The sequence below is a fragment of the Aquarana catesbeiana genome, linkage group LG02, assembly GCF_042186555.1.
Source record: "Aquarana catesbeiana isolate 2022-GZ linkage group LG02, ASM4218655v1, whole genome shotgun sequence".
Lineage (NCBI taxonomy): Eukaryota > Metazoa > Chordata > Amphibia > Anura > Ranidae > Aquarana > Aquarana catesbeiana.
The window spans coordinates 672,559,121-672,579,166 of NC_133325.1; the positions used below are offsets into that span (position 1 = coordinate 672,559,121).

Sequence of the window (20,046 nt, forward strand, 5' to 3'; positions counted from 1 at the left end):
ACGAATAATAGTTAAGAATCAAGATCGTGATTCTTTTCCCCTTGTGATCTTAAGACCCCTTTCACACTGAGCCGCACTCGGGCTTTCACACTGGATTTGCAGCTGAGGCTTTTTTCAGGCGCGATTTTTAGTGCTGTAGGGCCTGAAAAACGCCTCCAGTTTGAGAGGAGTCTAAAGCATTTTTTGCCGCTGAGCCAACTATAAACATTGTAACATTTTGTTCTTTCGATCAAAGGAATGAACTTCGGTCTGTAAGCCTAGGTTCACATATGTGCGTAGCGGGAACCAGCGCGATTACAATGCCGGTTCCTGCATCGCACTTCACCCGTAGGCAGTTCACACTGCCCTCTGCCAACTGCTGCGGATGTCAATACACTGTTAATGATACCCCCAGATGGGTTCACAGATCACAATCACAGTGTGAACTGTGAACTCGCACATGAATTGGATCGCATGGGTGAGAAAACCCATGTGATCCGATTCTAGTACGGGGAGAAAAAAGTCTCTGCACTATTTTCGTGCAAATCCAATGCGAGTTCAGCCAACTGTATGGCTGAACTTGCACTGCACAGACATCGCATGTGAAAATATATATATATATATATATATATATATATATATATATATATATATATATATATATATATATATATATATATATATATATATAAAATCAGAAGAGGATAGCTGCACAAAAAGTTGAAAATGTATTAGTAAAAAAGTTACATAATATCAGGCATTTTCAGGCCACATACCTATGGTCGTGAAGAAGGGCGATATCAGTGTTAGCCCAAAATGTCACCTGAAAATGCCTGATATTATGTAACTTTTTTACTAATAAATTTTTAACTTTTTGTGCAGCAATCCTCTCCTAATTTTTTATCATGTGTGTATACACATGATATATGTGTGTATACACACACATACACACAGAGACCCTAGAGTATAAAATGGCGCTTGTTGCAATATTGCATATCACACTGTATTTGCACAGCGGTCTTTCAAATGCAATTTTTTTGGAAAAAAAATACACTTTAATTAATTTAAAAAAAAACTAAAAACAGTAAAGTTAGCCCATTTTTTTGTATAATGTGAAAGATGATGTTACTCTGCGAGAATTGTGCTCTTTATTGTAAGCAAAAAAAACGTGATTCTCATTTTTCCCAGAATCGTGCAGCTCTAGTACACAAATGTGTATATTGCTTCGTCATTTCTGGGGTGACATGCACTTTAACTGCTTGCCGACCGTAATATATATATAGCCTCTCTTGTGCAGAATCACGTACCTGAACGGGATTTTGCACTTCCGGGGCTGGGGCGCAAACGCACCACCAAGGACCCGCTCCCACTGTGATTGGACAAATCAGGGGGTACGGGGGACCCATTGTCCCCTGGGACCTGCCGATCGTTCCCGAGAGACACATAACAGCGGTCTGCCGATGTAAACAATGCAGATTGCCGTCCTGTGAGAAGGGGAGGTTGAGGTCCTGCGTTTCTGCTAAACAGGAACACAGATCTCTGGCTTCTCACAGTAGAAAATCCTCCCCTACACAATTAGCAAGCTCACCCTAGGGACACATTTAAACACTTTGATCACCCCTGTTAACCCCTTCCCTGCCAGTGTCATTAGTACACTGACAGTGCATTTTTTTTTTAGCACTGATCACTGTATTAGTGTCACAGGTTCCCACAAAAGTGCCACTTAGTGCCCAATTTGTCCGCTCCAATCTCGTTAGAAGTCACTGATCGCCGCCATTAATAGTAAAAAAAGAAAACAATTAAAAAAATATTCCATAAATATATCCCATAGTTTATAGACACTATAACTTTTGCACAAACCAAACAATATACACTTACTGGGATTTTTTTTTTTTCAACCAAAAATATGTAGCAGAATATATATTGACCTAAATTTTTGAAGAAATTAGATTTTTTACATTTTTTTTATTGAACTTGTTTTATAGCAGAAAGTAAAAAACATTGTTTTTTTTTTCTAAATTTTCGGTCTTTTTTTGTTTCTAGCGCATAAAATTAAAAACGCAGAAGTGATCAAATACCACCCAAAGAAAGCTCTATTTGTGGGGAAAAAAGGAAATACATTTTATTTGTATACAGTGTCGCAGGAACGCGCAATTGTCAGTTAAAGGAACGCAATGCCGTATTGCAAAAAATGCCCTGATCCTGAAGGGGGGTAAATCTTCCAGAGCTGAAGAGGTTACGTTCATTTTCACAATGTAATCCCTCCAGTCCCCTGACAACGTTCCAGGGAAGGAGAAGCCCCATACTAGCTGGTGACACGTCAGCCTCGCTCCGCCATAGCACTCTGTGTCCCCCTCCACCACAGACAGGCCTCTACACCCGGCAACCTCCCGCACTGCCCTCACCTTACCTGTAGTCACAGCCTCCGACCTCCTCTCCCACTTCTCCAGCCCCGGCTGCCACGGAGACAGCCGGCTAATGTTTACTGACATCACTTCCCGTTATGCCACCAGGCTACCATAGAGACAATACGGAAGTAGAGGCAGTCGGCAGCCATTTTTCAGAAGGGAACGTTGCCCATACTTTTATTTTCTCTTTACTGGGACAGTACGGTGATCTTTTTTAGGAACAGTAAATTGTGTGATATCGGGATTTTCAAAATATAAGGCAGGGGGGTGGAGGAGAGATGTCTTTGCTGTACCCGCCCACTTATACCAGTAGAAAGGGCTTCTGGGAGTCGTAGTTCTATGGGAACGACCCATACTCGGGACAACAGAGGGCGCTGCGAGGTCCGGACTACAAGTCCCATTAAGCTTCGCAGCATTCCAAAGCGTACGCAGGTTAGGTACTGGGTGAGGAAATGACGTCAGTGCGCCTGGGAAAGATGGGCGAGACTGAGGGGAGCTGAACAGGATCTCTGGTGTTGGCTGCTGAGGAACTGGAGGTAGGTGAGATTGCTGGGAAGGGATGGGGGGCAGCCAGGGGAGAGGCATTGCTATGTGCCTGGTCATCTCAGAGGGGATAGGGATGACCCTAGCAGTGTGAAGTACTCCATGGCCTGACACTGATAGAGAGAACACAGCTAAGATCTGTGTACCTTCTTCCCATTGTATGGGTTCACTTCAGGCCAGCACTGGAGCTCTGGTGTCAGTTCCAACTACAAGGACTGCATGGAGTTTGTTCTGTTTGTATTTGTAATATTTACTTGGGGTTCTCTGATATTCCCACAGATCAGATACGGGCTAGAACAGTGATTGTCAGCTTTCCTGATATGGGGGGGCCTTAAGTGCAACCCCCGACATCACCAAATTCAGTGAATTTTCATGATCAGAGACAGCAAACACACAACAGGATAGTCAGAGACCGGGGACATAATAGAAGGGACGGCCGGAGACCGTGGACACGATAGAAGAGACGGCCGGAGACCGCGGACACGGTGGAAGAGACGGCCGGAGACCGCGGACACGGTGGAAGAGACGGCCGGAGACCGCGGACACGGTGGAAGAGACGGCCGGAGACCGCGGACACGGTGGAAGAGACGGCCGGAGACCGCGGACACGGTGGAAGAGACGGCCGGAGACCGCGGACACGGTGGAAGAGACGGCCGGAGACCGCGGACACGGTGGAAGAGACGGCCGGAGACCGCGGACACGGTGGAAGAGACGGCCGGAGACCGCGGACACGGTGGAAGAGACGGCCGGAGACCGCGGACACGGTGGAAGAGACGGCCGGAGACCGCGGACACGGTGGAAGAGACGGCCGCGGACACGGTGGAAGAGACGGCCGCGGACACGGTGGAAGAGACGGCCGCGGACACGGTGGAAGAGACGGCCGCGGACACGGTGGAAGAGACGGCCGCGGACACGGTGGAAGAGACGGCCGCGGACACGGTGGAAGAGACGGCCGCGGACACGGTGGAAGAGACGGCCGCGGACACGGTGGAAGAGACGGCCGCGGACACGGTGGAAGAGACGGCCGCGGACACGGTGGAAGAGACGGCCGCGGACACGGTGGAAGAGACGGCCGCGGACACGGTGGAAGAGACGGCCGCGGACAGGATGGAAGAGACGGCCGCGGACAGGATGGAAGAGACGGCCGCGGACACGGTGGAAGAGACGGCCGCGGACACGGTGGAAGAGACGGCCGCGGACACGGTGGAAGAGACGGCCGCGGACACGGTGGAAGAGACGGCCGCGGACAGGATGGAAGAGACGGCCGCGGACAGGATGGAAGAGACGGCCGCGGACAGGATGGAAGAGACGGCCGCGGACAGGATGGAAGAGACGGCCGCGGACAAGGTGGAAGAGACGGCCGGGGACAAGGTGGAAGAGACGGCCGGGGACAAGGTGGAAGAGACGGCCGGGGACAAGGTGGAAGAGACGGCCGGGGACAAGGTGGAAGAGACGGCCGGGGACAAGGTGGAAGAGACGGCCGGGGACAAGGTGGAAGAGACGGCCGGGGACAAGGTGGAAGAGACGGCCGGGGACAAGGTGGAAGAGACGGCCGGGGACACGGTGGAAGAGACGGCCGGGGACACGGTGGAAGAGACGGCCGGGGACACGGTGGAAGAGACGGCCGGGGACACGGTGGAAGAGACGGCCGGGGACACGGTGGAAGAGACGGCCGGGGACACGGTGGAAGAGACGGCCGGGGACACGGTGGAAGAGACGGCCGGGGACACGGTGGAAGAGACGGCCGGGGACACGGTGGAAGAGACGGCCGGGGACACGGTGGAAGAGACGGCCGGAGACCGCGGACACGACAGAAGAGACGGCCAGGGACCCAACATACTTGGTGATGTGCCGTTTTGTCAACAGAATTAAAGCAGAAATGTTTTTTAGCACATACACTATATTACCGAAGTACTGAGACGCCTGTCTTTACACACACATGAACTGTAATGGCATCCCAGTCTTAGTCCGTAGGGTTCAATATTGAGTTGGCCCACCCTTCGCAGCTATAACAGCTTCAACTCTTCTGGGAAGGCTGTTCAAAGGTTTAGGAGTCTGTCTATGGGAATGTGTGACCATTCTTCCAGAAGCATATTTGTGAGGTCAGACACTGATGTGGACGAGAAGGCCAGGCTTGCAGTCTCCACTCTAATTTTTCCCAAAGGTGTTCTATCGGGTTGCAGGCCAGTCATGTTCCTCCACCCCAAACTCGCTCATTCATGTTTTTATGGACCTTGCTTTGTGCACTGCTCTAAATCATTTGGTGGAGGGGGGATTATGGTGTGGGGTTGTTTTTCAGGGTTCAGGCTTGGCCCCTTAGTTCCAGTGAAGGGATTTCTTAAGGCATAAGCATACCAAGACATTTTGGATAATTTCAAGGCCCCAACTTCGTGGGAACAGTTTGGGGATGACCCCTTCCTGTTCCAATATGACTGCACTCCGGTGCACAAACAAGGTTAATAAAGACATGGATGAGAGAAAATAAGTAAACGGCAATTGCATCACACATAAGGTATTTCCATGAACATGAGAGCAATAATTCTACCACCAGACCTCTTGTGTAATTTTAAACTGATAACTAGGGATGCACCGAAATTTCGGCTGCCGAAAATGGCCTTTTCGGCAATTTGCCGAAAGAGAAATCACACCGATAATGGTGCCGAAAATGGTGCGGTACCTGGGCGGGGGCCCCGCCCCTGGTGCCGTCCATTAGGGGGGTGTCGTCAGGGCCGATCCTAGGTGGGTGCAGTTCACCCGGGCGCCACAGAGGTGGGGGCACTGAAGCACCAGAGTGCTCCCCTCCATCCTCCTCCTTGTCCGTGTCGAGTGGCGGCTCTCCCCGCCGGTCGCCGCCGCCGCTTTGTTTCCCAAGCCCGTACCCCCTCTCTCCTCCTGTCAGAGGAGGAGACCGAAGCAGCCTGAGATTGGAACGGCTGTCTCTGTGTGGAGAGAGACTAGCTACGCAGTGACGTCGCTGAGGGGGCAGTCCGTGCCTGCAGTGACATGTGTTCTCCTCCACCTCTCTGTCTTAACTCCTGCCTGCTGCAATCTGCTCTACACCTGTTCTCCCATCTGTTTTTATGTACCGTAAAGGAGGGGGGGGTTTGTCCTGGGGGGGTCTGTACTAATGGAGGGGGGGATTGGTTTGTCCTGGGGGGTCTGTACTAATGGAGGGGGGGATTGGTTTGTCCTGGGGGGGTCTGTACTAATGGAGGGAGATTGGTTTGTCCTGGGGGGGTCTGTACTAATGGAGGGAGATTGGTTTGTCCTGGGGGGGTCTGTACTAATGGAGGGAGATTGGTTTGTCCTGGGGGGGGTCTGTACTAATGGAGGGAGATTGGTTTGTCCTGGGGGGGGTCTGTACTAATGGAGGGAGATTGGTTTGTCCTGGGGGGGGTCTGTACTAATGGAGGGAGATTGGTTTGTCCTGGGGGGGGTCTGTACTAATGGAGGGAGATTGGTTTGTCCTGGGGGGGGTCTGTACTAATGGAGGGAGATCGGTTTGTCCTGGGGGGGGTCTGTACTAATGGAGGGAGATCGGTTTGTCCTGGGGGGGGTCTGTACTAATGGAGGGAGATCGGTTTGTCCTGGGGGGGGTCTGTACTAATGGAGGGAGATCGGTTTGTCCTGGGGGGGGTCTGTACTAATGGAGGGAGATCGGTTTGTCCTGGGGGGGGTCTGTACTAATGGAGGGAGATCGGTTTGTCCTGGGGGGGGTCTGTACTAATGGAGGGAGATCGGTTTGTCCTGGGGGGGGTCTGTACTAATGGAGGGAGATCGGTTTGTCCTGGGGGGGGTCTGTACTAATGGAGGGAGATCGGTTTGTCCTGGGGGGGTCTGTACTAATGGAGGGAGATCGGTTTGTCCTGGGGGGGGGGGGTCTGTACTAATGGAGGGAGATCGGTTTGTCCTGGGGGGGGGGGTCTGTACTAATGGAGGGAGATTGGTTTGTCCTGGGGGGGGTCTGTACTAATGGAGGGAGATTGGTTTGTCCTGGGGGGGGTCTGTACTAATGGAGGGAGATTGGTTTGTCCTGGGGGGGTCTGTACTAATGGAGGGAGATTGGTTTGTCCTGGGGGGGGTCTGTACTAATGGAGGGAGATTGGTTTGTCCTGGGGGGGGTCTGTACTAATGGAGGGAGATTGGTTTGTCCTGGGGGGGGTCTGTACTAATGGAGGGAGATTGGTTTGTCCTGGGGGGGGTCTGTACTAATGGAGGGAGATTGGTTTGTCCTGGGGGGGGTCTGTACTAATGGAGGGAGATTGGTTTGTCCTGGGGGGGGGTTTGTTCTGGGGGGGGTCTGTACTAATGGAGGGGGCCGGGGGGGGGGTTTGTCCTGGGGGGTCTGTACTAATGGAGGGTGGGTCAGGTGAGAGGGCCGATCGGCCAATATCTACTAATGTCCATAGGAACTACAGTCTCTAACCATCTCCTGTATCATGTCCGCAGTCTCTGACCATCTCCTGTACCATGTCCGCAGTCTCTGACCATGTCCGCAGTCTCTGACCATCTCCTGTACCATGTCCGCAGTCTCTGACCATGTCCGCAGTCTCTGACCATGTCCGCAGTCTCTGACCATCTCCTGTACCATGTCCGCAGTCTCTGACCATCTCCTGTACCATGTCCGCAGTCTCTGACCATCTCCGCAGTCTCTGATCATCTCCTGTACCATGTCCGCAGTCTCTGACCCTCTTCTGTATCATGTCCCCAGTCTCTGACCATCTCCTTTATAAAAATATTTTTTAAAAACAGTCATTGTCGGTAGCAGAGTGAGGTCACGGTAGGCAGAAATGGAGGTGGGTGGAAAATGAGGTCAGAAACAATCAGCCTGTGTACTGGCTGTCTTTGCTGATGTGTGGAAGGGGAATGCCCCAGGCGTCCCTCGCATGCCATTGTAAATGTGGCTGCATGCCATGTCTGGCACGTGTGCCAGGAGTTGCCGACCCCTGCTTTACTATAATAATGAATGACAGTTATTGCTGATACAATAGATCCATAACTAACATTTAAAAATTGATTTGGTGAATGCGAGATATAGGAGTGCAGAAGTTCAAATGGCTAATGCTATTCTAATGCTGTACCTTTATTACCAATACATAAAGTTAAGGTGTGGTACTGTATATATTATTTAGGTATGTAATTGCTGGAAAGCAAAGGAAAGAAGTACTAATATTGAAGCAATAGTGAGCACAGTGACATTAAAGCGGTTGTATACCTTTTTTTGTTTTTATCTACAGGTAAGCCTAGAATAGGGCTTACCTGTAGGTAAAATGAATATCTTCTTAACCTGTACGGTTTAGGAGATATTCACTTTGCATGCAGCCACTGACATTATCGGCGCATGCGCTGTGAAGGCCCGGCTGAAGGTCCGACAGATGCTGCTGGACCTTGGCGGGAAGAAGACTCCCGCGCACATGCATGAGAGTGACGTAATTATGACTCTGGCCACTCACAGCTCCGGAGCTGCGAACCTGGAAGAAATGCCGAGGGAACATGTTGGCTCCCTCGGCGTGGACTGGGATCAGATGCCAACGCCTCGTTCTAAGGTGAGTATTTCATAATGAGCTAGTATGCGCTGCTTACTAGCTCCATTATGCCTTTTCCTTAGTTTTTTTTCTTTTTATTTTCAGTGTGGCTATACAACCACTTTAATACACATCATCATTCTTCTCTCTGGCTGTTTTACGTAATCTCAGTTACTCATCTAAAATTGTCGGAAACAGGATGAGCTTTTAAACTCAACGGGAATGTCCAGAACTTAATTTTAGATTAAGATCCCTCCCACAAGAATATGGAGGAAATGTGGTTACAGAGAGAGCAGATTACATCTCTTCTTCTGCAGACTCTTGAGGCTCAACACTTGGCATGCAAATGTCTTTCTGTTACATTGAATTAAAGTCCTTGAGTCTAGTGGAGGAATATGTAGGAGTTTATATACTGTATGTGTATCTTTTAACCAGTTGCATTGACTAACGTGGTCATATAGTATAATATATATAATTATTAGAAAAATGATTACAATGTATAATTTAATAGAATGCTGTAAGGTGGTCCACGAAACCCAAAATGTTCATACATTACACTGATTATGGCCAACAAGCCTGAAACAGCTGTATGCAATTAGAAATAGATGGGTTTATAGGTAAAGAGAAGGTGTGGCCCTGCCTCATAAATCAAGTTACAAAATATAAATGTATATGATCACCTCTCATGAGCCTTTTCAAACAAACAAAAAATGCAATATATGAACTGATGATAAATTCCTAATAAAATCTATACAAAGAAAAAGAAGTCCAATCAACGTGATTGAAAAGAAAAATTAATATATGAATGAAAGTTTTCATTTTCAAGTGATGCTCCACCACAAATGGTCCTTGAGAAATGCAAACTTACCAAAGCTAAAATTTATAAGAACCTTGGAGCAATGGAGGGTCTCTTGCAACCAACAGCATAGATGAAGATGGTCCACTTTGTATTTGGCAATAACTAGACCATAATACTCCAAGAAAACATATAAAAGATCATAGCGCGTCAAGCTATCAAAGTGGATATAGGTAAATGTAAAAATGCCCACTTACATTTAATTGTGCTATACTGTATGTTGGCACCAATACGTAGAGCTTAGATTGAATATGCACGCCGCCCTTCCAGCCACGGTGTGCGTTTCAAATCCAAAGGCTTGGAAACCAGCAGGACCGGATATGACATCAGTAAAAGATGGACACAGATGGGTGTATAATAGGCTGTAAACCAGCAGTTCTGGATATACGGGGGGGTATAAAGGAATGATTTACATGGCTCCAACCACTATCCTAAAATGAGGAATATTCATCTTCCTTTTGTGTTGGAATGAGACATGTTGAAAACATTTTCTTTGAAATGCTTACTCTTATGCAGTTCTCAGAAATCTAACTGCCATCCACACGTGCATTTGACCACTTCTCATCAGCAGATCTTGGGTGACGGATGCCGGAACAAGAAGGTTTCAGATCAGCCTCCAGCATATGTCTAGCAGGAAAATCCATGCACTTAGATTCTCAAGCCCTCTCTTATTCTGTGGCCATTATGAATGGTAGTCCATCCCTGCAAATCTCCCACTTTGACACGAATATGGCTTAGTTTTGTGTTGTCAAATTCAATCAAAGTTGTTATAGAGGATATTATATTGTTCCATCCTATTGATATTTTTTTTTTCTCCTATTTGCAGATATTGTAAAAGGTTAGCAGGCCCCCTACTCCTGCTAACGAGGACTGGTCTTCCTTTTGTACCCTCCCACCACGGCGGCACACGCGAAGCCCACTGTGTGCAGAGTCATTGTCTACTTGCAGCGAGAGATGTCTGGCGACACTTGCCTGACGGCAATGTGCCCTGCCTCTGGGGCCAAGCCTAAAACCTATAGTTTTAAAGGGGGCTGTCTGGGAAACAAGTATGTCCGACTGAATGTAGGCGGTTCATTGCACTACACCACAGTACAGGTCCTGACAAGACATGACACCATGCTTAAGGCGATGTTCAGTGGTCGTATGGAGGTCCTCACTGACAAAGAAGGTGAGATTGCTGTTATCTTTGAAAATGTTACAATATTATAAGGAATCTGGGATGATCTGTACTGTGTGTGTTTTTCAGATGTAATGGTGGAGTTAGATTATTCTGTGTCATAGTAACTTTCTGCTCTGTGGGTGTGACAAATGTGGCTGTTGTTACTCTTTTGTATATATAGAGTTCCCACTTTGTCAATGCTATACTAATTTAAAAAAAATAGTAAATATACATTAAAGTGGATGTAAGCCCTCACATATACCCAGTGAAGTGAACAGCCTCAGATGATACACATGGATGAAACAAATCTCCCTACGTAAGTTTTACACGTATATCTGCTGTCTTCATCTGTATACAGTAAAACCTTGGTTTGAGTGTAACTTGGTTTGAGAGCATTTTGCAAGACGAGCAAAATATTTAAATAAATTTTGACTTGATATACAAGCGATGTCTTGATATACAAGTAGTTTCACAACTGAGTATAAAAGAGGAGAGAGGCGCCTCTAAGTGTAGCAATATGGTTACATTTAATGAAGGTACAACATTTAGCACCTCACATGGTTGATGATTAAAAGAGGCACATCTAAGTATGCAGGCATCCGGGGTAAAGCTGTCCACATATACTGTCCTCCACACTGCCATCAAAGTCATCCCTTCCACGCTGCGCTCCACAAGTGGTTCAAGCCTCGATTTCAGATCTCTCTACTGCAGGGTAGTCTTCCCGGTCACGATTACACACTGACAGCGGTGAGAGTCGGCAGAGCAGGGGATGGTCTATGTGAACAGCTTTACTCCGGATGTCTGCATACTTAGATGTGCCTCTTTTAATCATCAACTATGTGAGTTGCTAAATGTTGTACCTTCATTAAATGTAACCATATTGCTACACTTAGAGGTGCCTCTCTTCTCTTTTATTCTCTGTAGCTCCTGCTGGATTTTGCTTCTAATCCCCTTGTGGAGGCTTCCATTTGTGTATGGACCTTTTTATGGTTACACAACCTGGTCACATTGCTATAATTTTTTTATATGGACTATAAACTGAAGGATTTATGAATAAATGGTTGTGGAACGAATCATTTGAGTTTCCATTATTGCTTATGGGGAAATTTGCTTTGATATACAAATGCTTTCGATTACAAGCATGTTTCTGGAACAAATAATGCTCGCAATCCAAAGTTTTACTGTTTATCCTTTAGAAAGTGCTCTTCCTGTTACAGATTTTCTCTTCCTGGTCAGCACTGGGAGTGGATTATTGGCATACAGCCAAGACAGCTGATTGGAGGAAAGGCACACACCTCCGCTCCACACTGGCAAAGGAAGAAAGGAATGTGCAGAGCTCTGCTGTGAGATGGCAAGCTGTCTGCTAATCTATTTGTGGCAACCTCCCACCACACACTTCAGGCTGCCATCTCAGAGAACTTGACAGAAGTTATCTGGCTGATAACAGAGCTGCTGAGCAGGAGAAAGCTATGGGACATAGTGCTTTTAAGAGAGATAAGAAAACACTATATATGTGCCCAGCTCAAATTTCTTAAATCTGGTTTACATCCACTTTAACAAAGGTATATTAAGGTTTTGCACTGCATCTATCAAAGGGGAGAGGAGTTGCTTTAAAACCCAATTCTGATAAAAAAAGGTCCTTAAAAGCATGGTGGAATTTTCTTTAACATATAAAAATCCTTCCTGATCCCTTCAAGGCAATTGGATATTACCTGGATTACTATTATTACTTAAAAATAATAAGTTATATATTAAATATAAATTACTTATAAATAATGGCATAGAAACACGTCCAAATGGTGGATTCAGATTATTCTGTGTCATAGTAACTTTCTGTTCTGTGGGTGTGACAAATACCCTAATAAATTCATTTGACTTTTTTTTTGGTAAAGCCACTAGGTAAAGTGACATTCTGCATGTTGCGAAATGTGGCTGTTGTTACTCTTTTGTATATATAGAGTTCCCAGTTTGTCAATGCTATACTAATTGAATATACCTTTGACAAAGGTATATTACGGTTTTGCACTGCAGCCATCAAAGGGGAGAGGAGTTGCTTTAAAGCCCAATTCTGATAAAAAAAAGTCCTTAAAAGCATGGTGGAATTTTCTTTAACATATAAAAATCCTTCCTGATCCCTTCAAGGCAATTGGATATTACCTGGATTAACAATTTACTATTATTACTTAAAAATAATAAGTTATATATTAAATATAAATTACAGAGTTGGCCAAAACTAGCTCATGTGGAAGCTCTTGCTGTAAAAAAGTATTTCCATCTATGAAGGCTTTTCTGCCAGATGCAGTGTGAGCCCCCTTGTCCTTTGCAATGACCTCAAAGTAAACCACTTTGCATTTATGTATGGAGATCACATACCTCCCTTAAATGCCTCCTCTCAAGGGAAAATAAATTCAGTTCAGTAAGGGCGCTGTAGTGTGTCAGATGTGCGCGAACAAGCATTGTGTTAAAAAGTACAACCGTGAACCAAAAATTGGATATGCACCAAGTTTGGTCAGTGCCCTGTGACATACAATAGTGCATTACCAAGCTGTAAGGTAGGTATGGTGGGAGGCTATTCACAGTGGCACCTCCATTTTCCAACACAGTAAATATGTGTTGCAGTAACACATTCTTTACCAAAGCACGGTGGTGTGAATGGGCCCTTAAAGATAATTCTCTTCTTTCAGGTAAGTTCCCCTTGCTCTGCTCTCTCCCGCATCTTGGAAAAAGATCAGGTGCATGCAAATTACCTTATTTTGTTCTTAAAATTGTACATTTTCTCAGTTTAAACATTTGATATGTTCTATATTTCCTATTGTGAATAAAATATGGGTTTATGAGATTTGCAAATCATTGCATTCTGTTTTTATGTTGATTTTACAGAGTCTCTAAGAGAAGTATTTGTTTTATCAATAGATGTTTCCTAGTACATTCATTTTATGTGACTCTCACAGATCTTGGAAACAGGACTGAATTCATCCTAGGAATACAGTTCCTATTTGTAACATTGCCATGAGACGTGGTCAGGCTTATAGGCATAATCTAGCAGCTGAAAAATCTTTTTTGTATGGGAGGAGGAGGAATGTGATTTGACAGACATTCTTAGACCCCTTTCACACAGGCCGGATCCAGTTTTTCTCAGCAAGGTACCTCTCTGTTGTTCCCCCTGCTGAGCTGAGCGGAGCGGCCTGACGTCAGGTCCGTGTCTGCCCCGCTTATACAGAGCGGACACAGCCTGCTCTATGGGCAGTCGGATGTAAATGGCGGCTTTCCATTTTACACCCAACTGCCCTCCGGCCCATCCAGACACAGGGCAACGGATCCCCTTCCGTTTGGACCCGGAGATAGCCGGTTGTAAACGGACACAAGTCCATTTACCCTCTGACTGCCCATTGAGGAGAATGGAGGGCCTGATCAGATCTGGCTGAAGAACAGACAGCTAGGCCCAATTGGACCTCTGCTGTGAAAGGGGCCATAGTGTTGCCTTAATCCCAGGAGAAACAATAATGGTTGGTTGAAACTATTCAATGCAGCCAATGTTTGCTGTTGTCCATAGACTTAAAGTAGAGGTTCAGCCAAAAACAAACTCTAAATCTACTGGCAGCCACATTCTAATGCCGTGTACACACGGGCAGACTTTCTGACCGGACTGGTCCGGCTGAAAATCCGACCGTGTGTGGTCTGCATCGGACTTCCGACGGACCGTTTTGGTCGGAAATCCGACGAACTTTAGATTTGAAGCCTGCTTCAAATCTTTACGTCGTAACTACGCCAGACTCAGTTCCTAACGGAAAGCCCGTTCGTCTGTATACTGGTCTGATGGACCAGATACAACGCAAGAGCAGGGTACTGCATCTCGTGCTCGCTGCAATAGGACAAACAAATTTTCCTATTGCGGCGAGCGTGAGGGGGAGGCGACAATGTCCCTTAGGTCTGGTATGGATTTTAAGGGGAACCCCCACGGCGAAAAAAACGGCATGGGGTCCCCCCAAGGTCCATACCAGACCCCTATCTGAGCACGCAGCCTGGCCGGTGCCCTCAACCGTACCAGGCCGCATGCCCTCAACATGGGGGAGGGGATCCCCGCCAATACCAGGCACTGTGTTTGGTATGAATCTTGGGGGAACTCCACGCCAAATTTTAAATAAAAAACCGGCATGGGTTCCCCCTCCAAGAGCATACCAGGCCCTTGGGTCTGGTATGGATCTTAAGGGGAACCCCCTACGCCGAAAAAAAATTGGCGTGGGGGTCCCCCCAAATCCATACCAGACCCTTATCCGAGCACGCAGCCCGGCCGGTCAGGAAGGGGGTGGGGACAAGCGAGTGCCCCCCTCCACCTAAACCATACCAGGCCGCATGCCCTCAACATGGGGGGGTGGGTGCTCTGGGGCAGGGGGCGCCCTGCTGCCCCCCACCCCAAAGCACCTTGTCCCCATGTTGATGAGGACAAGGGCCTCTTCCCGACAACCCTGGCCGTTGGTTGTCAGGGTCCGCGGGCAGGGGGCTTATCGGAATCCGGGAGCCCCCTTTAATAAGGGGACCCCCAGATCACGGCCACCACCCTATGTGAATGAGTACGGGGTACATCGTACCCCTACCCATTGACCTAGGGAAAAAGTGTGAATAAAAAAAACACACTAGACAGGTTTTTAAAGTAATTTATTAGACAGCTCCGGGGGTCTTCTTCCGACTTCGGGGGTCTCTCCGGCGTCTTCTCCCGATGTCCGGTTCTTCTGCGCTCTCTCTCCGGTGTCTTCTCCCAATATTTGGTTCTTCTCCGCTCTCTCCAGCCTCTTCTCCCGATGTTCGGTTCTTCTCCTGGTGTTTGGCCTCTTCTACCGCTCTCCGATTCTTCTGCCAGGCTCCTCCACTATCTTCTGCTCTTTTGCCGCTCATTCTCATAGGGTGGGGGGCCGGGATCTGGGGCCCCCTTGTTAAAGGGGGCTCCCGGATTCCGATAAGCCCCCCGCCCGCAGACCACGACAACCAATGGCCAGGGTTGTCGGGAAGAGGCCCTTGTCCTCATCAACATGGGGACAAGGTGCTTTGGGGTGGGGGGGCCCGCAGGGTGCCCCCCCCCCTCCCCCAAAGCACCCACCCCCCCATGTTGAGGACATGCGGCCTGGTACGGTTCGGGGGGGGGGGGGGGGCGCTCGCACGTCCCCATCCCCTTTCCTGACTGGATGGTATGGATTTTGGGGGGACCCCACAACGTTTTTTCGGCATAGGGAGTTCCCCTTAAAATCCATACCAGACCTGAGGGCCTGGTATGCCCCGCGACGGGGCTCGCAAGGTGTCAATCTCGCAGATAAAAGCGGCGAGATTGACTTCCTTTTCTAGTCCCGTCGTACCCGAGTCACGTTCAAAATGAACGGACTTGTTCGTGTGTGGGCAAGTTCGTTCATTTGGAAAGTCCGCCGTAACTCCGTTGGGAAATAGGTCCGCCAGAAAGTCCGGTTGTGTGTAGGCAAGGCCGTCCATAGTCTGGTCGTGTGTAGGCAAGTCCGTTTGTAAAATAAAGTCCGGCGGAAGTCTGTCAAAAGTCCGTCGGACCAGTCCAGTCGAAAAGTCCGACCGTGTGTACGTTGCATAAGACTAATCTATGTAACCCTGTGAAGCAAAAATCGCTATACGTACCTTTTCTGCAGCCGATCCGGTCCCCAGCGGAGGATGCTGTGTGGAAGATACAGCTGACAACAGCTGGGAAGTGATGTCACCCATAGACTTACTATGGGGCTTCTGTTGTCGGCTGCTTCTCCTGCACACGCCTACACAGAGAAGCCGCTGCTGACAGCTCAGCGTGGGACCAGATCAGCTGCAGAAAAGGTGTGTATAGCGATGTTTGCTTTACAAGGTTTGATAGTCTTATGCCCTGTACGCACGGTCGGACATTCCGACAACAAAATCCATGGATTTTTTCCAACGGATGTTGACTCAAACTTGTTTTGCATACACACAGTCACATAAAGTTGTCGGAAAATCCGATAGTTCTGAACGCTGTGACGTAAAACACGTACATCGGTACAGTAGCCAATAGCTTTCGTTTCTTAATTTATTCTGAGCATGTGTGGCACTTTGTGCGTCAGATTTGTGTACACACGATCAGAATTTCCGACAACAAATTTTGTTGTCGGAAAATTTTATAGCAAGCTCTCAAACTTTGTGTGTCAGAAATTCTGATGGAAAATGTGTGATGGAGCCCACATACGGTCGGAATTTCCGACAACAAGGTCCTATCACACATTTTCCATCGGAAATATTTTAAAGTATAACTAAAGGCAAAACACTAGAAAGCTTGTCAGTTTTTATTGCTGCCTTTGCCCCTATTAAGGAAATCCACCCTCTCTATTTGTCCTGTTAACAGTTAGCAGTGAAAGTAAAAGAAAATCCCAAATTTTGGGTTTTCCCCAGAAAACTAATAGAGGAGAAATCTTCCAATGGGGACACTAGTTCTGGTGACCTGGGGGGGCCCAATGGATTTAATTTGCAGAGATTTCATCTCACTTCCTGTTTGGCTATAGAACAGAAAGGTGTATAACCCTCCCTTACGCTATCCAAAAGGAAAAAAAAAAGTTTTGCCTGTAGTTCTACTTTAACACCCAAACACTAGACACATCTAACAGCATCTAGGGGGTTTAGGCAGGTTCCACATTTTTTTCTGCCCTTTAGCTTCTCTCCTGAACGTGCTTTTGGTGTTTTTTTTTTTTTTTTTGTGTTTTGTTTTGTTTTTTTTTTCTGCCTGTAAACGCTCCTCTTCTAATATGCCTATATGTGCATGGAAACATAGGCTTACACTGAGGTGCTTTTGCAGGCAAAAAAAAAAAAAAAAACACTCAATGCCAGTGACAACTGCATTTTTAAGTTTTAAGGCCTCTTGCACACTGCTGTCTGAAAATGCTCAGTTTTCAGGCATATAGGCATTTTTTTACTGATCTAAATACAGCCTACTGTTTTCAATGTGCCTGTACACAGGCGTGTAAACATGCGCTGCGTATTGATCCTCTACCTCAAACTTGCTCATCCATGTCTTTATATACCTTGCTTTGTGCACTGGTGTGCAGTCATGTTGGAACAGGAAGGGGCCATCCCCAAACTCTTCCCACAAAGTTGGGAGCACGAAATTGTCCAAAATGTCTTGATATGCTGACACCTTAAGAGTTCCCTTCACTGGAGCCAAGGGGCCAAGCCCAACCCCTGAAAAACAACCCCACACCATAATCCCCCCTCCACCAAATGATTTAGACCAGTGCACAAACCAAGGTCCATAAAGACATGGATGAGTGAGTTTGGGGTGGAGGAACTTGACTGGCATGCACAGAGTCCTGACCTCAACCTGATACAACACCTTTTGGGATGAATTAGAGCGGAGACTGCAATCCAGGGCTTCTCATCCAACATCATTGCCTGACCTCACAAATGTACTTCTGGAAGAATGGTCAAACATTCCCATAGACACACTCCTAAACCTTGTGGACAGACTTCCCAAAAGAGTTGAAGCTGTTATAGCTGCAAAGGGTGGGCCAACTCAATATTGAACTCTACGGACTAAGACTGGGATGCCATTAAAGTTCATGAGCGTATAAAGGCAGGTGTTACAATACTTTTGGTAATATAGTGTATGTATATATAGATTATTGTATATAAACATTTAAGTATTTACTGTATGTTAATGGAATGTCTAACTATTAAGATAACTGGAGACAAGTTTCGTTTAATACAGTTTAATACATTATTTTTATTTTAAAAAGGAAAAATGAAAAGTTTATTAAAGATTATTTGAAAAAAAAAATTTATTCTGCCCAGGTATGTCAGTTTAGGGTAGAAGTTGGCATCAAATCAACTAGTTTCTTCAAACTTTTAAGGACTTTTGCATCTATCTTTGTTTATATAAGTTCACAGTGCTGTCAGCTTGAAGGGACAAATCTTCCTGCTGAATTAGTTTGCAATACAGAGAATTCCGTTGTGATGTCTGACACAATTTGGCAAAATCAAGGGGACATCAGGGAACTACAATGGGGAGGTCTGAAGCTGTAAGATGCCAGTGGGTTATTCAGGTCACCACCCTCCGTCTATAACTGCGAGATCCGTTTTCGGTGCACTGAACCTTTGTGTTTGCATTATCCTTGCCTAAACCTCTATCACAACTGTCTTTTCCCCATAGGCTGGATTCTCATTGACCGATGTGGAAAGCATTTTGGAACCATTCTGAACTATCTGCGAGATGACACTATTGCACTTCCCAAGAACAGACATGAGATCAAAGAACTAATGGCAGAAGCTAAATATTACCTTATTCAGGGGTTGGTAGACAAGTGCCAGGCAGCGTTACAGGTTAGTAATTCTATTTAGTTTGCTATTCCTACTGCACCTGTGTCTGTGTGTTTATTTTTTATTTTTTTCCCTATTCAAATAGAAAGTCATAAGAATAAATAAGTAGGTAATAAGAAAAAAATACCATTTTGAATTCAATTATACAGTATATGAAAAAAATACTTTGCTGCACAAACATTTCTGAGGTTTTCCCTCTTAGGTGCAGGGGCAGATGGGAGGAAGATCTGGAGGAGATTTGTGGAGAAAGTTCTCCAAGGTCTCAGCACAGTCTGTGGCTGATGGAATTTTTAAACTTTTCACTGGGCCTATAGAACCCCAGGTCTTGCATGCCGTTGGTCATTGGGACTCTCTCCAAAATGTGACATATTGGGCTTTGCCAGGTGGCCTGGTGCATCTTTTTTGGCTGTGCCCAAAATTAGCAAGATACTGAGATGCAGTGATCCTAAAAATTAATGAAGTATATGATACTCCCATTTGCGATCACTCACTTACCTTTTTATTTTTGGTCACTTTGACACTCTCGACCTTGATGCTTTTACTACTACTTTGGTGCAAAGGTTGTTATTCGTAGCATGCTGAGTTATTGTGCATAGATGGGTTGATAGTGTTGCTCCTACTACAGGTGACTGGATCTCTGAACATCGTGTTACTAAACCCACATTAGTAAAATCAGTCTGTATCTGCAGTAAAGCATGCTTGTTATGCTAACTGTGGAACCTAAGGAGTTAATCCTGTACACTATTTAAAAAGGCTGCTTGATCTTGTATGCATAGATCCTTCTCTTCTTCCGCTGACTCCAGAACATGTCCAGATAAGACTGAGTTACTGGAGTCAGGCTGCACATGCTCAGTTTGGTGTGTATTGAGTTGATTTTTTTTTTGGGAGAGTGCATGTGATCAGCACTGTCCAGACAGAGGGTCAGGGGTCCTGATAGGACAGCTCGGTGCAGTATGAAAACTCCTCCTACAAGCTTTACATGGAGCTGATAGAAGTCACAAGACTGCTATATATAAAAAAGGGAAGAGGCGCTTCTAAGTGTAGGAGTAAAAGCAATTTTATTAAAAACATCCAAATGGTAACTCACATTTAAATGGTGTATAACAGACACATCTGTGTAAAAGATATCCTGAAGGGTGAGGGCGGTGAACCGTCAGAAGCCTCCGTTCGTGATGCTGCAGACCGTAGGGTCCTTGCTGATCTGCGCTGATGGTAAAGACGGCCGTGCGGTGGAGGGTCCTAAAACAAGGC

The 20,046-nt window shown here is 46.6% G+C and overlaps 2 protein-coding genes across 5 annotated transcripts in view; one reads left to right on the forward strand and one right to left on the reverse strand.

The window, feature by feature from the left end:
* IFT20 (intraflagellar transport 20) overlaps positions 1 to 2,534 on the reverse strand; it is a 35,266-nt gene extending 32,732 nt beyond the window's left edge. The window contains exon 1 of one of the 3 annotated variants that reach the window (XM_073616689.1): positions 2,390 to 2,534. In XM_073616689.1, the coding sequence (XP_073472790.1) occupies positions 2,390 to 2,471 (82 nt within the window). In that variant the 5' untranslated portion in view covers positions 2,472 to 2,534. The remainder of the gene's footprint in view (positions 1 to 2,389) is intronic. The other 2 variants (XM_073616690.1, XM_073616688.1) reach the window with 2 other exon arrangements.
* A 244-nt stretch (positions 2,535 to 2,778) lies between these two features.
* The window catches only part of TNFAIP1 (TNF alpha induced protein 1), a 44,731-nt gene continuing 27,463 nt past the window's right edge, over positions 2,779 to 20,046 (forward strand). Inside the window, exons 1-3 of one of the 2 annotated variants that reach the window (XM_073616692.1) lie at positions 2,779 to 2,927; positions 10,138 to 10,479; positions 18,629 to 18,798. In XM_073616692.1, coding sequence (XP_073472793.1) covers positions 10,266 to 10,479; positions 18,629 to 18,798 — 384 coding nt within the window. In that variant the 5' untranslated portion in view covers positions 2,779 to 2,927; positions 10,138 to 10,265. The remainder of the gene's footprint in view (positions 2,928 to 10,137; positions 10,480 to 18,628; positions 18,799 to 20,046) is intronic. The other variant, XM_073616691.1, reaches the window with a different exon arrangement.